Consider the following 19,813-nt stretch of genomic DNA (forward strand, 5'->3'; position numbering starts at 1 on the left):
ATTGACTTATCTAGATCTGTCTTTTGTGTCTAATTTGTAAATTGACTGATTCTTGGTACTTAAATAAATACAAGAGACTTTATCTTATATTAACTAAACTACTTATATACAAAACTCTTATAAGTAGCCTTCCAGAGTTTGTTAGAATACACAGCTGAACAGTAGCAGCATGGCCCTCTCCACAATTTTTAATGTCAAACTAAACTCCCAAAGTGTTTGCATCATTTTCAACCATGGAAAGTATTATCATCAACAACTTGTAGCATCATTAATTCAACTTAAAAGAGTCAAGTATCTTGTCTCATTTCCCCGTATCATGTACCTTTATCTTAGTAGAAGATACAATAGCTATTCAGTTATTTCAAGTTTGTTTCGTCTCTAAATCAATTCGGATGAGCAAAGAATCTTTATCATTTCAGCAGAAGTTAAAAAAAATAAATAATAATAAATAAATAAAAAATAAAAAGAATATAATGTGTTTGCTGACACGTAAGGCGTCTCTCCATATAAGATATCCCATTTTCAGTATTTAATTTTAAGAAAAAAATTAACTGCATATTACATATTACAAAGATATTTTTTTTTTAATTTTAAACACAAAGAGATATTTTAGCAACAAATGCACATGGAGAAAAAAAAATGCTGAACTAAATGTAGAACCGCATATACGTCTGAGAATGTTTATAGCGCATGTGTGTCCAGTGAAAAGTATACATAGTATATACTATGAAACAGCAAGCAAAATGATTGTATCTAAGAGTCACTGAACTGTTAGCTGTAATGTTGTGGAACGCTATAAGAAAACAAGAAAGACATCAAACAATACAAAATAAAGAATTCCTGTTGAAATTGAAATAATAAAAATCTCTGTATCGGTGTGGAAAACACTTCATTTTTGGACTTATTCTCGAAGGAAACATAAATGCGTCTTTATACGCCGACAAATACGGTACTTACTTGTAGGAGGACATGGACTTCCTCCGGAAGTTCTTGGTCATAATGTTTCAACAAATCTATCGTCTCTTTCAGCGGTTCGAACATTTCATCTGTTGCCACCTGTCTTTCTTTGACATCCAGTAGATAACCCATTACACTTACAAGCGCATTATAGTCACCTTCTTCTACAGGTTGCAGAAGTCCTTCGTCTGCTTCTCGAATAAATTCAGCAAGTTCAGATAAGCTGCAAATACAATATATGGTGGTGAACTACTAACATAATTAAGGGAATGAATACATGAATAACTTAATCGAAGGTAATAAAAATTCAGATTTTTAGTGAACGGAATAGAAGCATCAACGAAAATGACACCCAAAAATGTCTAGAATTGTACAAGGAGTTTAATAAATACCAGTGCTTACATCTCTGGCTCATAATAATAGCTTTTCGCGCCATCTCTCTGCTCGAGAATAAACTACATCCTTGTATCAGAAATCTCTAGAAGTTTCGTAACTATAACGTGCTCAGTCAAACTATAGCAGTTGGTGGAAGTGCATATCTGTGCTAGCTGCCTCTAAGTTGCCAGTGTCTTCTCCGCTGGTTTACGCGTACCTTTGGTATATGGGTTGCTGGGTTCGATTCCCGGTCGGAGAGCATGGACACATTACTCTACCAGACAACCTGTATTAACATCTATCTTCCACAACGAGACATGAACTCAGTACACTGAGTCCAAAATAGAACTTATGTACTGCTAGCCTTGTCAAAGAACTAGATTTCAATAGAGCTCATGAAAAATCTGTAGACGAAACGCAAAGTCCGGTATCCTTTATGGAGTAGAATTTCAATTACAACAATAATTCCTATTATGTGCATCCTTTAATAAAAGCCTATTAAAAGGAAATAATCTATCCTACCTTAACGCACATACTACTGTCTCTGAAATAAGACAGCATTTATTAAACTCTAACTTTCAGGGAACGTACCCTGTCAACTAGACTTCTATATTTATTGATGATATGAAGAGCTTAACATCTCTTTCAAATGGAGGTTGTACTAGCAGCATTAGTTTTACTGCGTTAGCCAAAGTAACAACTGCACTGGTATTTAGTTATCAGCTTTTTGCAGCCATTCATCGGGTAGAATTTTGAAATCTCCTTATATAATCTCCTGTCTGTGGCGTAATCTTCACCATCTAACAGAAAAGAGAGAGACCTAACGGAACTGCAAAACTACACTCCCTCTTGTCCTTTCTCTTCAGCTGACTGAAAAAGTTTATGATAAATATTGTTAACTTCCTATAAAAGTAGTTAAAAGTAGGGAAATAAAAATATTTTCTCTAAACGTAAATGGTTTCTAGAACAGAAATATAAGATTGATGCATATAAAATAATTATTTGTTAATATATACTTTAATTAGAATAATGATATGGAAAATATGTAATCAGGAATAGAGCCAGAGTGACCTATTACAATGCATACCTGGTAGTAACGTGCTCAACTAAATGTTGTTTGAACATATTGCCCCACTTCCTAATAGTGTTCAAGAGGGCTTGTTTGAAAGGGCGAATACTAACTTGAAACCATGAACTAAATATTTTCGTTTCATCCATTTTATCTACTTCCAGATACAAATTTTCGTAACTGTCCACCTGAAAATAAGGAAAATGATTTATAATAATTCATAATAAATGCTTTAGGAAAATTAAGCTAAAGTCAGAACAAATATTAAACATTAAGTAAAATAAATGTGTTTAACAAGAATTGGTTCTTATAGTAAACAGTATTCATTAGCACTATAGTCAATGTGTGCATCGCTTAGAAAGTAGAAAGGCAATTAGACAGAAGAATTCTATAGTAAGACTTAGATGTTAAGGTGTGCGAGTTATTGTTCTTTCAAGTAACATACTTATATTACAATTTGAAACTAATTATGGAATTTGGTATTCAGTGGGAAACGCTCTAATAAAAAAATAACGTTAATAATATACGTTATCAAAATTCAAGGGGGCCTGTAAGATTCCTCCCCCTCTTTTATTTATTTATTTATTTATTTATTTATTTATTTATTTGTTTGTTTATTTACTAGCATATATTTCCCGTTTAGCTGGGTTGAAATGAAAATTTAAATACACAGCTCCGTATCTCATGCGTTTAGTACCCGTGAAATATACTGTTTTCGTTTTTAATGGCATCAATTTAAGCAGCATCGGAAAGATCATTGATCATTTCGGCGACCTCGAAAACCATGGATTCGACACTAATATTGGTCATTTTCGATCATTTATACACATTATTTCTCCCTCCCACATATTGCGGGCCATGGCATTGGAAGTGTCACCGTTATCTCAGCCTCCCAAAAAATGTGGATTCAGCACTAATATCGGTCATTTTCGATCATTTTTAAATATCTCTTCCTCCTTCTCCCCCAAGTGGCGGGGCTGATTTTGGATTTAAAAAGGATCGGAAATGTCACTGTTAATCCGAATGATCCGGAAAACTATGGATTAGACAGTAATATTGGTCATTTTCGATTATTATTATTATATATAGCTCCGCTCCCCTCCTCCATGCTGCGACACACGGCATCAGAATGTCACTGTTAATCTCAGCTACTCCTAAAACTATAGATTCGACACTAATATTAGTCATTTTCGATCATTGTAAAATATTTATCCCCCTCCCCTACGTTTACCCTCCCCCTCCCCAACTATCAGGGCTGAACTTGGATTGAAACAGCATCAGAAGTGTCACTGTTTCTCTCATCGACCCCCAAAACTATGGATTCAACACTAATATTGGTCACTTTTGATCATTTTTAAATTTCTCTCCCCCTCCCCTTATGTATACACAGCTCCCCTTCCCCTCCTCCGTGCGGCGGAACACGGCATTAGAATTGTCACTGTTAATCTCAGCTACTCCTAAAAATATGGATTCAACACTAATATTAGTCATTTTCGATCATTTTTAAATGTTTATCCCCCTCCCCAACGTTGTACCCTCCCCTTTCCCAACTATCAGGGCTGAACTTGGATTGAAACAGCATCAGAAGTGTCACTGTTTCTCTCATCAACCTCGAAAACTATGGATTCAACACTAATATTGGTCATTTTTGATCATTTTTAAATTTCTCTCCCCCTCCCCAACTCTACGTTGCATCGTCAAGGTGAATAGCCTAAAGCAATACCTGTCCCTAAACTCATGTATGTTGAAAATTTGATTGAGATCGGTCGGGTGGTTCAAGAGTGATGAAGTCACAAAGGCAATCATTTTAATTTTAACTCTTTTTTACATATATATTTCCCCCTCCCCTAGGTTGGCTCGTCAAAGTGAAAAGAAAGAAAACACCCAAGGTCCGACCCTGATATATGTTGAAAATTTGATCGAGATTGGTTGGGTGGTTCAAAAGTTATTAGGTTTTATTAGTTTTTATTTATACGTGCCCCCCCTCCCTCTCCCCGAGGATCTACCGTTAAACTGAAATTACAAAAATTTTTCCAGATCCAAACCTCATGAACCTTCAAAATTTGATTGAGATCGTTCGGATAGTTCAAGAGTTGTTAAGTTACAAAAATAGTCACTGTCAGTCTTATATAAATTGATTTATATATATATATATATATATATATATATCCCCTCCTTTTCCTCCCCTACATTGCTCCGTCAAATTTAAATCATAAAAACGATCCCAGGACTGAACCTCATTCATGTTACAAATTTGATCGAGATCGATCGGGCGGTTCAGGAGATTTAGAGTCACAAACATAGTTATTTTCAATTTTATATAAATTATTCTATATGTAAAGAAAGCAGTTGCTAGACCACATCTTCATTCTTGGGGACTCAATTAAATTTATCAATTACCTGTTCTTTAAACTGATCCATTGTTGGTGGTGTTTCGTCTGGTCCATTATCCCCACACATGATACGTTCACACTCATCTGGGTCTAATTGACGTCCATACAGAAGAAATTGCTGAAGAAACATCTGGCGATCATCTAACCAAAGATATGCGTAATCCTCAAAGTTACGTACGTAATCATGGGCCTGGAAAGCAGAAAAAAATAGTTTATACATTGTATAAGATATAAAATGAAAACAAATGAACGTGTGAATTTTGATTCAAGATTTCGCTTACAAAGAGCACATATTGAGTATAAAACGTTTAAATTGAAATGGAAACATGCCGCAGACATGAGTGTGATTTTGTTTTAACCTTCAGTTATATCCTTATCACAGTAGATGAAAATGCATTTTTAAGTGCATCTTTAAGTGCATCATTGATACATCACATTTCTATTTTGAAAGTCGGAGGAAGAAACAAACGAATTTTAATTAAAATCGGATAAATTTTACTAGAATTATCGTGAAATAGACAAACTCTTAAATCTTGATTGAGCCGAATGGTAGAAACTCGCTAGACTTGCTTTAAATACCATACTAGCATAGTGGAAAGTTTTATGTGAACTAGTATCATCCATTTTTAGACATTAGTCTACTATTTATTCTGATCTATATCACAATTAATACGATATATAACACAAGATGGTGTTTAAATTTGCATCCTTGTTTCGTTATATGGTCCCGTTTGAATTCACATCAGGAGATATATGCTTTCACTGTATCATGTAAACCTGGAAGAGTGTCCGATAATAATAAATGTCCCACCCTAGAAAAAAAATGATAATGAGTTTTATCTTTCCAAAAATCTTAATATATTCTGCAACTGATATTTTCAATAGTGTTATTCCTCCATCCTATTCAAAGTGTTAGATAACAGAAGTACTTGAAGACACTTACTTCATCCATTACTGTTTTCACTCTATCCAATATTTCTGATTTCATTTCTTTAAGTTCGCTTTCATTTTCCATATCCTCCTACGAGAAATAAGAAAGAAATAATATTTCACCACTTTGTAAAATGAAAATGAATATTTATTAAAAATCAATGTTCCCAACGAAAGTTTAGGTAATTCAAATTAATAGCAATAAAATTACATCTATTGGTACAAATTATAGATTCAAATCAGTAGCAACAAAATTAGATCTATTAATTTGGTTAATCCAATTTTTTAAAATAATTTTTTCATGTCATATGAGTAAAAATTGAGGAGTAGCAAGAAATAAAATAGTTAACATTAATGGGCAGTCCATTATGACTAGTCCATCATAGAAGCTAAAGGGTAACTTTAAAAAGAAAAGTTAAATTGTTTTAAACTTTTGAGCTACAAATTATGTTCTTATCCTTGTGGTCATACTTTCATTCAGCTAAAACAAGATGACTCACTTGAATCAATATGTTCATGTTTTTTTTTTTTTTTAAAAAGTCTATCTTTCAGTTTGACTAAGGTTCCTAAGTAAAATGCAAGAATTACTAAGTCATATTAATTAAATTAAGTCATTATGTTGTGACTATGATTATGAGTTTTGAGTGAAATAAATAATATATGTTATTTAATTTCCCCTATATTTAATTTATTAGAGATACAAGATTGGTTTGATTTGTCCATAGCATAAGTGTTTACTCTTCTATTACAAACAATTACAAAAAGTTTCATATTGCCTTGAAGATGTAATAGGATCCGAAATAATTATAAGATTAGCTATGCGTACAGTATTTTCTTTTCATGTGAAACTCCCTACAAGAAAATAATACATTGAATATCTTAATGTCAGAACTATAGTAAGTAAAATTGTGATAAACAGTAAATGTTACTTACTTGGTAATTAGGTTTGCCTTTGTGTTTTGCTACACGTGGAATAATACTACTCATTACAATTATGTCATTTATCAATCCCTCTACAAGGTTATAAAAACCATTGGGCTCATCAAATTCCAACGATGGTACAAAGACCACATCCGGTTCAATCAGCTCAAGATGAGCCTCAAATAATGGTGGAAGGGGTTGAGTAGGAATCATATTCTCAGCTATATATCCAATGCTATAAACAAATGCAATCATAAAGTAACAGCGAATTTGTAGTAGAAATAATGTATTTGAAAACACAGTATCTATTTCTCGTTTCAGATTATTAAGAAGGTAAGTTATAAAAACTGTTACTGTTAAAATTTCCACTTCCATTTTGTATTCATTATTTACATCTATAATTCTATTATAAAATACAAACATGCCAGTAAAATCAAGGTAAATTCCTAATAGTCACGCTAATAATTGTTGCTAGCCTGCCTATTGTCAATAGATGTCAGTAGCATGAAGGCAATTTGTAGGTTTAAAACTATTGTGACAATTTAATTATAACTGAATGTTTCCATTTAATTTTATTGCAAAATAGGACAAAGGCGCAACCATATTTGATTTGAGTAATAATATTTGTGTAACCGCAAGTTATTTGGTGGGCAAACTAGAAAGAGAGTGTAACGTAAACAATTAGAGCTTCTAATTAAGCACACTTTTAACTTATATTGTACATCGAACCGAAGGCTGGGGAAAAGAACTAGTTATTTATGCAGGTAAACAGTCATTATTGCAGGTAGAAACATGTACGTTATGATCTATGATACTTATTGCTTCAAAATACACTAATTTTCCGTAAGTTGCTTACTTGTTCTAAGTTACCCATTTTACAGTGGGACGGATGATGACCAACATAGGTAAGTTTCACTGTAGTAATAATATACATTTTATTACTCTATTTAAATTGTTATAAATACATTATATTTCTAATTGCTGATGAAATATTTATATACACGTGAAGCAAGGTACTTAATTATAAGTTGAAGTCGCAATGAATTATTAAGCATCCTTTGACTGTGTAAGAGTATTAATTCTTTGCAGCTTGTTCGACGATTGTTCAATAATTGTTAGTTAACGAGAGTATTTTTTCTCAGATTGTCTTTCATCTGGAAGGCTATTGTGAAATTTTACACACTTAAAAATGTGTGATTTTTCGTGTGCACATGTTCGCGTATTACATGGTTTCCTTAGTTTGCGTACCAGCGTAGGGTGACCAGGACGTCCCGTTTTAACGGTATTGTTCCTTTTCTGAGAAAGTTATCCTGTGTTGCAAGAAAAGTACAAACGGGATGCATTTTTCAAAACTATCTCCTTTTAGGCTTGTAGCATAATTTTTATGTGTTCTTAAGCCCCATAGTTCAGTCTCTATTTGGAGAGGTTTCGAAGATTAGCAAAAAAGTTTTATATTTTTCGATCAGATGCTTCCATAGTAAATTCTATGTTTTGATATTTGTTAACTTCCCGTGGGTCAACAATTAAAAGTTACGCGTAGATTCGATGCTTCCGTTTCCAGATTTTTTCCTTTACATTCTTCACTATACTTAGATAGATTGCAAATTATGTCAATTTACCGAGTGTCCTTTTATTATTGTCAAAATCTAATCGCCTTAACTAGTACTATCTAGTACTTGTGACATCTAATGATGATAGATACGGTATCTAAATGTAGAAATATTAATAATAGTACTACATAAAGTTGACCTGATAACATGCAATATGACAACTGTCATTGTGATTTTCTACGATTTGCTTGTTTAATTTTTATTTATCTACTAGCGTCAATTCGCTGGGTTAAAATAAGAAAATTTAGTAATATGTTCCGTTAAATTAAAGGAATTAAATGTCGACTAAAAGCAGGGAATTCGTGTTACTATTCAGTTCAAAATCTCTTGTCGTCGCGAATTCTGTCGAGGAATTTGAAGCTTAAAATATATAAATCGATAATCATGCCTGTTGTTCTATATGGATGCGAAACATGGTCGCTTACGTGGTCGGATCCAAGAGGAACGGGAATGGGGAATGGCGGAAACTTCATAACGAGGAACTACATAATTTATACGGTTTAACCAACATTGTTAGGGTCGTCAAGTCTAGGAGGCTTAGGTGGGCAGGTCATGTAGCTAGAATGGAAGAAAGTCTTGACTGGAAGACCAATCGGAAAACGACCATTAGGAAGACCTAGGCGCAGATGGGAGGACAATATTAAGATGGATCTCGCAGAGATAGGAATACAAAGTAGAAACTGGATGCAGTTAGCTAAGGATAGAAGTCAGTGGAGAGCTTTTGTGAACGCTCCGTTGAACCTCCGGGTTCCATAGGCCATAGAGTTAGTTAGTTAGTTAATAATATGTTCCGTTAGTCAGTCACATTTTGTTATTACTGAAGCGCTCTACTCTGATATTGGTAATTTTCAATCATTTTCATATATTTCACCCCTCCCCCTCCCAAAAGTTACACCGTCAAAGTGAAATGATAAAAAAATATCCCAGGCCCAAACCTCATCTATGTTGAAAATGTGATCGAGATCGGTCAGGTTGTTCAACTGTTATTAAGTCACAAATACAGTTACTTTTCATGTGTATTTATATGGATTTATTTATTCACATGTACTGCTGTTCTAGAGCTGAGCATTTCTCTATTCTGTCTTCCATTAAGAATTAAACTAACAATTAGTGGTGGGCACAAAAACCGGTTTTTCGGTTTGCGATTTTTAGAAAAACTGGTTCGCTTTTCACCGAAACCAGTTATCGGTTTTCTCCAAACCCGGTTCGGTTTTTCACCAAATCCGGTTTCGGTTTTCTTCAAAACCGGTTCCGTTTTTTTCCCAAAATTTGTTCTATTTCTGATCAGAATAGTGTTTCGTTGTTCTCCGGAAACCGATTCCGTTCCCGCTGAAATAGTTTTATATGTTTTCCAAAAGTTTTCACCGAAACCAGTTTCGGCGAAAACCGAACCGGTTTTTGAAAAAAAAAACGAAACCGGTTTCATTGAAAAACCGAACCGGTTTTTAAAAAAACCGAAATGTCGGTTTTTCGGGTTTCGTTTTCTAGAAACCGGTTTCCGGTTTTCATAAAAAAACGGTTTTGTCCATCCCTACTAACAATATGCTATTCGTGTTAATATTGTATGTTTTACTATTTACGACGTGTAATGATGATAAATTTATTTTAACTATCAATTGGTAGGAGTTAGACTATTGTAAATAACATTTATTATTCTCGCTTCCAAATATAAATTTATTTATACTTAGATACCTGCATCCAAGCGTACGAAGAAGCCCATCACTAATAATGCTGTCAACATAGTCAACGTAATTTTGCCATATTTCGCTTGTTTCCGTATCTTCAACTTCAAACAAGGTCAAATTTTCTTCCAGCAGTTTATGAATCTCTTCTGCTGCTTCTTTAATTTCTCCGTATCTGCAAACCAAAATAAACAAACTAATTGTACTAAATAATTGTGCTACAATAGTGTGTTAATGGAAATGGGTTTAAAAAATGAACTAATTTACTGTTTAAATAAGATGGAGGAATAAAAAAAATGAACAACAGCAGAAGCGCACAATTTATAGAGGGAGAAGCACTAAAGTAGATCAAAATGGAAAATTATATTTAGTTATTGTGAATACTAGTAAAAACTAGTTAGAATAACTAAAATGTGTTTAGATAAATCCCAAAGTAAATTCCGAATAGGGAAATTCTTGTCCACGAGCTTTCACGTCAAAAATGGTATGAAACAAGGAGACGCATTGTCGCCATTATTATTCAACTTTTTTCTGGAGTACACTATAAGGAAAATCAAACATAAACCAGAGCCTAGAACTGAATGGTATGCACCAGGTTATGGCGTATGCTGATGATATGCATATAATATGGAATAATATAAGGACAATAGAAAGCAATGTAGAGGTCCTATTGAACGCTTGCTGGGACATGAATTTAGAAGTATATGCAGAGAAAACTAAATACATGAAAGTTCTCCGGGATCATAATATTGAAAATTATGGACGCGTCCAAATATCAAATAATACTTTCGATAAAGTAGATACTTTCAAATATCTAGGATCAATGTTAACAGACCAAAACCAAAAAATTAAATGTCGACTGAAAGCAGGGAGTTTGTGTTATTATTCAGTTCAAAATCTTTTGTCGTCGCGAATTCTGTCTAGAAGTTTGAAGCTTAAACATATAAAACGATAGTCATGCCTGTTCTGCTGTATGGCTGCGAAACATGGTAGGTCATGTAGCCAGAATGGAAGAAAGTAGGAACACTTTTTAGTTTTAACTGGAAATTCAATCGGAAAACGACCATTAGAAAGGACTAGGCGCAGATGGGAGAACAATATTAAGATGAATCTCGCAGAAATAGAAATACAAAATAGAAACTGGATCCAGTTGGCTAAGGACAGAAGTCAATGGAGGGCTTTTGTGAACGCGGCATTGAACGTTCGGGTTCCATAAGCCATACAGTTAGTTTTTTCGGAATACTAGTAAAGTAATATACCTGAGGTGCTAGAAAAATGGCGAATACGGAGATAACCATCATGTCGAGAACCTCGAAAGAACCAAAAAATGTCTTAATAACCATAGAGTGGAAAATGCATCCTTCCAAAATTATAAGTTGTCGACAATGATGGAAAATGCATTTCTAATCGTTAGGATGTCAGAGAATCGAATTCAAGACAACAGTTCAAATAGTATTCCACAATTCACTACCACCAATGCGGTCAGTTACTCCTGACCAGTTGCAGCAAACAATACATAGCTTGATAATTGATTCGAATTCAAATCTTTGTTTTCCCTACATGAATATTTTCTATTACTAATATTACAATCATTCACGCTCTTTAACAATTATAATACTATATCGTATTTCTAGACAAAAATGATTGACAAACTCTTAAACATCACGTTTTTTAATATATAATTTAACTGTTAAACAGAGACAAATTAATAAATACAACATTTACCAAAGTCACGAAACTATATTTTAAGATAGGAATTTAATCGTAATTATTATCTGAAGCTTTTCTTTCGTAAACTCTGAAGATAATATTTGTTGTAAATATTAGCGAAAAGCAACATTATTCTTTCGAAATGACTAGCAAAGAAATGGAACAATCTTCAAGTGCCATATACTTGAAATGTATCATTTATATCTAATTAGACCTCATATCCAAAATTCCTTTATAAAATTCGTGTGTAGATACCTCTGGGTTCTGAAACATGAAAATATGGATAGAACGCTTACTAGTTCTTAAGTAAAGAATATAACTAACCTGACAGTGCCAATGTATTTATTCCTGCGAAAATATTTTCGAAACTCGCTACTGCTTTCATCCCCAGTTGCTTAAAGTACCGAAGAAAAAAAAAAAAAAAAAACTAATACACGAACCTCACACATTTATGAGTTTATAATTAACACTAAATAAAGCAAAAGTTGATATGTTTACCATCATATTGTAAAAATATTACAAAATTTACTTTAAATTAAATGTAAATTACAGTATATTGTTCAATATACTGTAAAAATGTCACAAAATTCAGTTTTTATTTATTATTTTTAGTTTTGTGATGTTTCTAGAGTATGTTAGCCAATGTTTCATAATTTCCGTTTTATTTAATGTTAATTATGGACCAATAAATATGTTTGTTAGTATATTCATCATTTTTCGTACTTGGAGCGACTGAGGAAGAAAGCAGCAGCGACTTTTAAAAATATTTTGTCTGAAATAAATATATTAGTATTGTAAGGCTAGTCATATCGTTTAGTTCACAAAAATGTTTCAGATGATTTCTATAATTCGTAACTATACCTTGAGCCTATTATGATTGGTCTCATAGTTTTCTGAACTATAGCCAAAATGTTCATTTTCCATCTCTCTTGGCAGCTCATGGCTTTGGAAGGTTCCTTATATGATTATTGTTTCCAGGTTGCCCGAAATATATATATATATATATATATATATATATATATATATGTGTGTGTGTGTGTGTGTGTGTGTTTGTTCGAAATAATCTCTAAAACAATTTTGTTAATTCAGAAAGTATATTCTTCTCGGAGGATAGAGAATGCCAGTTATCAGCTTTGAGCCTATATTAGTATAACAAACCAACAGCGTAAAAGATAGAATACGTTGTGTTGAAGGCTGATTGTAACAAAGGAAATTTTATATTACATGTATTACGTCGTATCTTAAATATAAGAAAAGTGACACAATCAGAAATGTTCTTTATTAACATGTGACGTTGAAAATGTCCTAAAAACTATCATAATTTTGTGTCAAGATGTTCCAGGTGAAGGTACACATCCTCTTCCTCCGCCTTTATATATAAGAAACGGTTTGAGTATGTACGTAAAAATTCAATAGAAAAGAAGCTAGAAATTTGTAGTTCCTAGAAACTTACATAGAACACTCACAATCAGATGCAATACTATAGTACTAAACAACATAGGTGCTTTCACAATCGCGAACAACAAGTTTAATAGGACATAATGACATTTGAAAGTACGATTTATTGTATTTGTCATCCAGTTAAGCTAATGTTTGTATCAGTTAAGCTAATATTAACAAGCTAATTCACTATTTTCAAACTTGGAATATTCTAACTAGAAAGTAAAGGCGGCGCTTTTAATATGATTGAGTCAAATAATATAGATTGTTTGTTCCAACAAAACTTGATAATGTCTGTAAAGTCACGAACATACAAAGAGATATCTATTTTTATCCAAGAGATCTTTAGATTTCTAAAGAGATCTAAAGATTTCTTTAGATTACGTTATTCTAAGAAAAATAATTTAATTGGAAATAATTTAGTCTTATAATGTACGATACGAAGTATTAAAGAAGGGAAAATCATGGAAGAAAAATAAAAACCGAAATAAACATTCATATGGCAAGTTTAAGAAAGACAGCAGTATCATGAGTAAACTCACATAAATATTAATTTATCACAGGACACACATGACACAATTACTATCGAATTCGAACTCTTTAAAGTTCCTAAACGAGTGCTAGAAGAGGCACAATAAAATCACATTATGTTGAAAAGCTGTGTTGTCGTAAATGAAAACAAATTTATATTTTAGTCAAAATAAAATAATAGTAAATAATATGATTTTACTACACTTCAAAATTAAAAACATAATCAATATATTGAAATATGTTTCAAGTTGATCACATTTTTTTTTATCAGAATATAATACCTTTTTTCTAATCTTTCAGATCGATTTTCCAGGTACAGCAAGTTGTATTTCTTTCCATCCTTTCTCTCAAACAACGGTACCTTACTCCATGTTAATATGATCGTTTGTATCTTTTCAATGTTCTGTTGAGCCTTTTGTACTTTGTTACTTAATGATTGTACTAATTCACGCAACTGCTCAATATGTTCCCAAACTCCTAGAAGTAAAAATATGACAAATCATTATAGTTCAATATTTATATCATATAACTAAAAATATCACACCAAAATACAACACAATTTCTAAACAATATTAACTTAAAATTTAGTAATTCTATTGAAAGTTACAAGAACATAGAATACTTAAAAATAACTAATAGTTGTATAAAATTATACAATAATATTATAACTAATTTTAGGGACTAGACTTACTTTAAATTACTGTAAATTGCCTACCAAAGAAATTATTCAGCATACATTGCATATAATTACTTAACAATCAAGGTTATTAAAAGTGAAATTAAAAAATAACCGTAAACATTTTGCAATAAGTAAGAACACATAATTATACCTTCTGACTTCCAGTTCAATTTTTCTTTAGCTTCTGATATTAAATTGTCAATTTCAGTAACCTTTTGTTCTATAAGAGCGAACTCCACAGCATGAGTTTTCGTTCTAATCGTGTTGTACCTAAAATTATAAATTGATAATTTCATTTCTTACTTTTACAGTATTCATAATGTAAGAAAGACAAAAGTACAAATGACATGTTAAGAACATATCTTGCTTTGTCATATTTATAGGGAAAACTTAAATTATTGAAAAGTATATATATATATATATATATATATATATATATATATATATATATATATATATGTATGTATGTATGTATGTATGTATGTATGTATATATGTATATATATATATATATATTAGGTACGCTAAAATACGATATTTTTACACCTTTTCCAGGCAGACAAATTCAAAGCAGGTAAACAAGTTAATGATTAAAAACAGAAGCTAGCTTTAGCTCAAAAGTAAAGCTATTTGAACCATTAGTAAGGAAAATTAATGAAACTAAAAAGCAATAATTTCGTATCAAGTTACGCGTATTAATTTATTTAGAATTCACAATATATTTAATTGAATGAATAAGTAAAATATGCTAATAACAGTTTGTATATGTCATACCTTGAAGGAGACTTATTACATTAAATATTGTGTAATATAATTTTAAGATTTCGGTGTATATTAAAAATGAAACAATAATCTAACTTAATTTTTTTTTAACTTTTCAATTATTTTACTCGTTCTTACTACAATTAACTAAAATACATTTCCCAAATTTTAAATAATCACACATTGTATGCGAAACGCTCACAATCACTTTTCAATCATTTCACACCTCAACTTAATTTCAACACGGAAAATAAAATCCTTTTTGCTCTTGAAATATTAAAAGGAAAATCATAATAATCTAATTTAAATTATTAATGAAAGAATGTAATTTACACACACACACACACACACACACACATATATATATATATATATATATTACATTCTTTCATTTAACTTTCTTACTACGATTTAGCATGCTTTCAGAACATGTGTGCATAGAAAAATGAAACTTCTTATGGAAATTACATGTTAATTCATATTATGAATGATAAATTGTTTTAACATATATATATAATTCAATTTTTGAAGAATACATAGATTTTTATATAATACTTTTCAAGATTTCTATCAATTGATCATTTGATGGTAATTTTGAAAAGCTACAATACACAACACGCAATGAATTTTTGTAAAACAAGAGACTATAATTTAGAAAATAAATGGTTTTGAAGCCTAATATTAATATTCTATAATATTTTGTTATGAGTTTGTTTCCATATAATGTTTAAAGGTTAATGATAAATAGGAAATGTATTTCACATTTTAAAATAAAATGATATATGTTTCAGAGAAGAAATTCATTGGACTCAATATATATATTTTTTCTTTTAAATTAATTGTGTTACGGTTTGCTATAACAAGAAGTTATTACATAGAATAATTATTTATATGACATTAGTTAACGTTAATCAGTAATTATTAAACTATTCAGTTATACAAATTTTAAACTTACCATCCTATCACAAGATTGAGATGGGAGGTGTATTTCCTGAATATCTCGGCACGTTCATATACATCAATGGCTTCTTTCGGAATATTTTCTTTTCCCATAGATTGAAGGTATCGTACTTCTCTTAACATTGCTACCAGCTGAAAGTGAATGGAGTCTTAAGTAGTAAAATCAATTTAACTGGCTAGCATAGTTTCATTTAGAGGAGTGAGTTCTTGAGAAATAAATGTAGAAAAGTATATGTTAATAATATATTCTTATGATTTAATATTTATACTGATATAGTTTTTGAAAAAACATTTTGTGTTATTATTATAGATGATATAATCATAAAAGTATCTAAACTTTCGTGTATTCTAGTAGCTACTTTTTCTCAAAGCGTAGTCGCAGGTTTGATTCCCAGTGCAAGGTGAATTTCGCCTTTGGCAAGCGTCGTGGGATGTTGGAATAAGCTTGAATAAAGAAGTAGTAGCCGGTGCTCACGAAGGCCAGAAATCATAGCGGAAAGAATAGACAATGTGGCTACTCATCACACTGAGCCATCTGGTAGCTAGTTCTCGGCGGGTTGTAGTAGCACACACATAATACGTTCACAGTCATAGTGAGTAAAACATCGTTTTATTTTTAAGCTATTGGAAATTCGTTCTCTTACCTGGGCTAATTCTAATCCAAGTGAAAGGTGTAATTCTTAAATCTCAATGAAAAGCACACACTATGTTTCATAAAAATTGTTAGGATTCTTACGAAATTTATTGTGGGAGGTGATTTTTAAATTCAAATCCAATCAACGAAGAAAGAGACGAGCACCTTGTAGAAAATATATGTCTAATTTAATCAATTTTAAACATTTTTTAAAGAAAGTTGTTTTCGATTTTGTTCAATTAAATTATGTACACGTTAAATTTCCATCTTGGAGTTTAGTTAATCACTTTTTATCACCTAATAATGTCATGTAGAATGGGAAAGTATTATTATTATTATATTATTATTATTACCATCAGTAGTCATGACATTTAGAGACTCCAATGATCACAATTATCAAGTAATGACAATTCAATTATCCATCTATATATATATATATATATATGATACAATAATATTATAGAGTAAGCATAGTATATTCGTTTTAATTTATATTTACTCTTTTCTCAGTAAGAATTTTCTATCAAAAGTAAGTTTTTCTTTGTATCAACGACTCAAGTCTGTACTAATCGAATTATTTTCAAAAATGTACTAAATACAATTAAAAGTTGCATTTCCATATAAGGTACCCAATACTTTAGCAGTAAGTTATTAATAAGTTACAGAACTAAAATTATCTGATTTTATAAACTACTCAATTATGTTCTAAAATTATAATTCACGTTTAAATGAGTTCCAATGCAGCCGTATCCTAAAAGTCATGTCAAATACGCTTAAATAATATCAGTAGATGTAGTACAGGTACTTTTTTCATTGTCATTGTTGATTAATATGTACTTTTTTCTTATTTTCAAAATATTTGTCTTGAAAATATTCAGATTTTTCAGAATAATTTAATAAACTAAATGAAAAATATATATACCAATATACGGGAGGGAAAATGTATACCAAAAGTAAAGAAAAAGACTTTATCATTTTTATTTCTTGTCCCACTGTCCATAATTAATAATGAATCCTCGATTCGAAAGGGTATTACTTCTGGATTTCTTGAGCCACCGTCAAATGATATTCTACATCACAAGTGGCTTCTCCTGTGTCCTCACGACCTTGCCAAAACCAACACACACACAGCGTTTTTTGAAAACCAAACCCACAACCATGCTAGTAAGCAAGCGTACATAGTTATTACACTAAAGCTTATATTTAATTTTACTAATATATTATAGCATGTATCAGGAAATCATAGGGAACCACATCAGATATAAAAGTTGGAGGGAAAGAAGGTAGAATAGATGACTAGTTAAAGTAACAAAAAAACTTACTGAAAAGGTTCATAAAATATTTTGTATGGATGAATGAACGGTATAAAATAGAAACGCGAACATCACGAATGAACTATGAATATGAAGAAACATATAAACTGTGAAAAACGTTCGAACTGTGGATATGAAGAAACACGTAAAAAATAGGTGGGTGAAACGTAATAATGAAGAAGTGTAAACTAAAACTGAGGAGATAAAAAGAATATCGGACGTATTTAGAAAGAGGAAAAGAAATTGATTAAGTACATTCTTTACAGTGAAATTGTATTGCTAGGAATTTTGTGGAAGGTAAAAGGAAAAAAATAAGAGGAAAAAGACTGCAATTCATGAATGATATTAAAGAAGGCAATTTTTACGTTAGAGCAAAGAAATTAGTTGGTACTGCATGGAAAATTATCAATTTGTGGAAAGTAATAAACCTATGATAATGCTTACGAAGATAATGATAACGCATGAAAATTAAGTGATTTACGAACTTTATTAGTCAAGAATGATTTTGATTTTAAATAATAGAAATATGGTTCAATGGAAATAAAACAAAGAAACGTTTTTAAATTCTAAATTAATAATATACCTAAGTATACAAAGATTATGTCATACCAAACAAGACATTTTTCATGGTAACAAAAAAAATACTCATGAATCATCAAATAGCTGATCAACCTTATTTATTAATATATTCATCTGACACAAGAAGTGTCTGAGTGTCACTAAGAGTATGACTTTTTAGTAATCATTTCACCAAACATTTTGTCATATTTTCGGAAAAACAATTTCAAAATTTATCAAAATTAACTCTCCATGTTCGTTTTATATAGAACATAACTAAGAAAAGTAAAGATGAAATTCAAATACAAAATAGCTTTAATTAATCAAAACAAATCGTTCTAGACAGCATGATTACAGGAACTTAATTTTTAGTTTGTACTGATAGTATAAGCTCCTTAACGTGTTCTGTGCTTCCTTCCCCAAAAGAAGAAAAATACTATTCATATTAAGTATTTAATAAAACTATTCTTGCAAAATTCCGTAAAACTTCCATAATATATTTTAAAAAGCTTCTATAGTACACTTTGATATATCGTAAATAGGAGTTAAGCTCTTTTGCATCTTTACGATTTTTTCAGTTGTTTGGAATCACTGTAATCAAAATTATTTATGTGTGTATATATTGGTAGATAAATAATACTGTATTCACTGTTAAAGATAAGCCAATTCCTTTGTCATTTGTGGAGAGATAGAAATTATTACTTTTATTTACCATATCATAAACGGCTTTTCTTATTTATTTAAAACAAGTTCACACAGCTTAAACCCTGCTAAAATTGATCTTGAGACAAGAACCTCAAAATGAATCCAAAAGCAGACTTCAAATGTTTCTCAGAATAAAATATTTTGAATCTTGTTTTAATTTTTTAGGCTACGAAAGAAATGCAGCAATATAAGAGATCAAAGTAACTGTAGTCCCAACAAAATTTATGCAAAAGTGACATATCAAATCAGGTTTAGAAAGGGAATAACTTCTTTGATGGTGAATTAGAAGTCCAAGGACTTAAAAAAGACAGATCAAGTGTGTACAAGGAAAGAATGAGTTCCTCTGGAATATAAGATTCGAAAAGTGATATTGTCCTAGATAAATGAAGTTTCAATACAATTACACATTAAGTACGAAGATAGAAATAAATAAGTTTATTGTTATCTTAATTCATGCATTCATTTTTGGATAGAATATAGAAAATGTACGGCTGAAATTGTTAAGAATTGAATGTAAAATGTGACTAAAAATGATGAATGAAAATGACTCTGAAAATGAATGAGAATGAACGAAAATGACTAATA

At 31.1% G+C, this 19,813-nt stretch overlaps 1 protein-coding gene across 1 annotated transcript in view; it reads right to left on the minus strand.

Annotated features, from left to right (window-relative positions):
• Positions 1-19,813, minus strand: part of Dhc93AB (Dynein heavy chain at 93AB) — a 253,302-nt gene that overhangs the window by 174,656 nt on the left and 58,833 nt on the right. The window contains exons 12-20 of the mRNA XM_081751294.1: positions 16,014-16,150; positions 14,449-14,567; positions 13,900-14,095; positions 9,948-10,112; positions 6,658-6,880; positions 5,738-5,815; positions 4,802-4,984; positions 2,420-2,589; positions 958-1,180 (exon numbers count right to left, since the gene is read on the minus strand). Of these exons, the coding sequence (XP_081607420.1) occupies positions 958-1,180; positions 2,420-2,589; positions 4,802-4,984; positions 5,738-5,815; positions 6,658-6,880; positions 9,948-10,112; positions 13,900-14,095; positions 14,449-14,567; positions 16,014-16,150 (1,494 nt within the window). The remainder of the gene's footprint in view (positions 1-957; positions 1,181-2,419; positions 2,590-4,801; positions 4,985-5,737; positions 5,816-6,657; positions 6,881-9,947; positions 10,113-13,899; positions 14,096-14,448; positions 14,568-16,013; positions 16,151-19,813) is intronic.

This window comes from Thermobia domestica, chromosome 3, assembly GCF_964235325.1.
Source record: "Thermobia domestica chromosome 3, izTheDome1.hap1.1, whole genome shotgun sequence".
Taxonomy (NCBI): Eukaryota; Metazoa; Arthropoda; class Insecta; order Zygentoma; family Lepismatidae; genus Thermobia; species Thermobia domestica.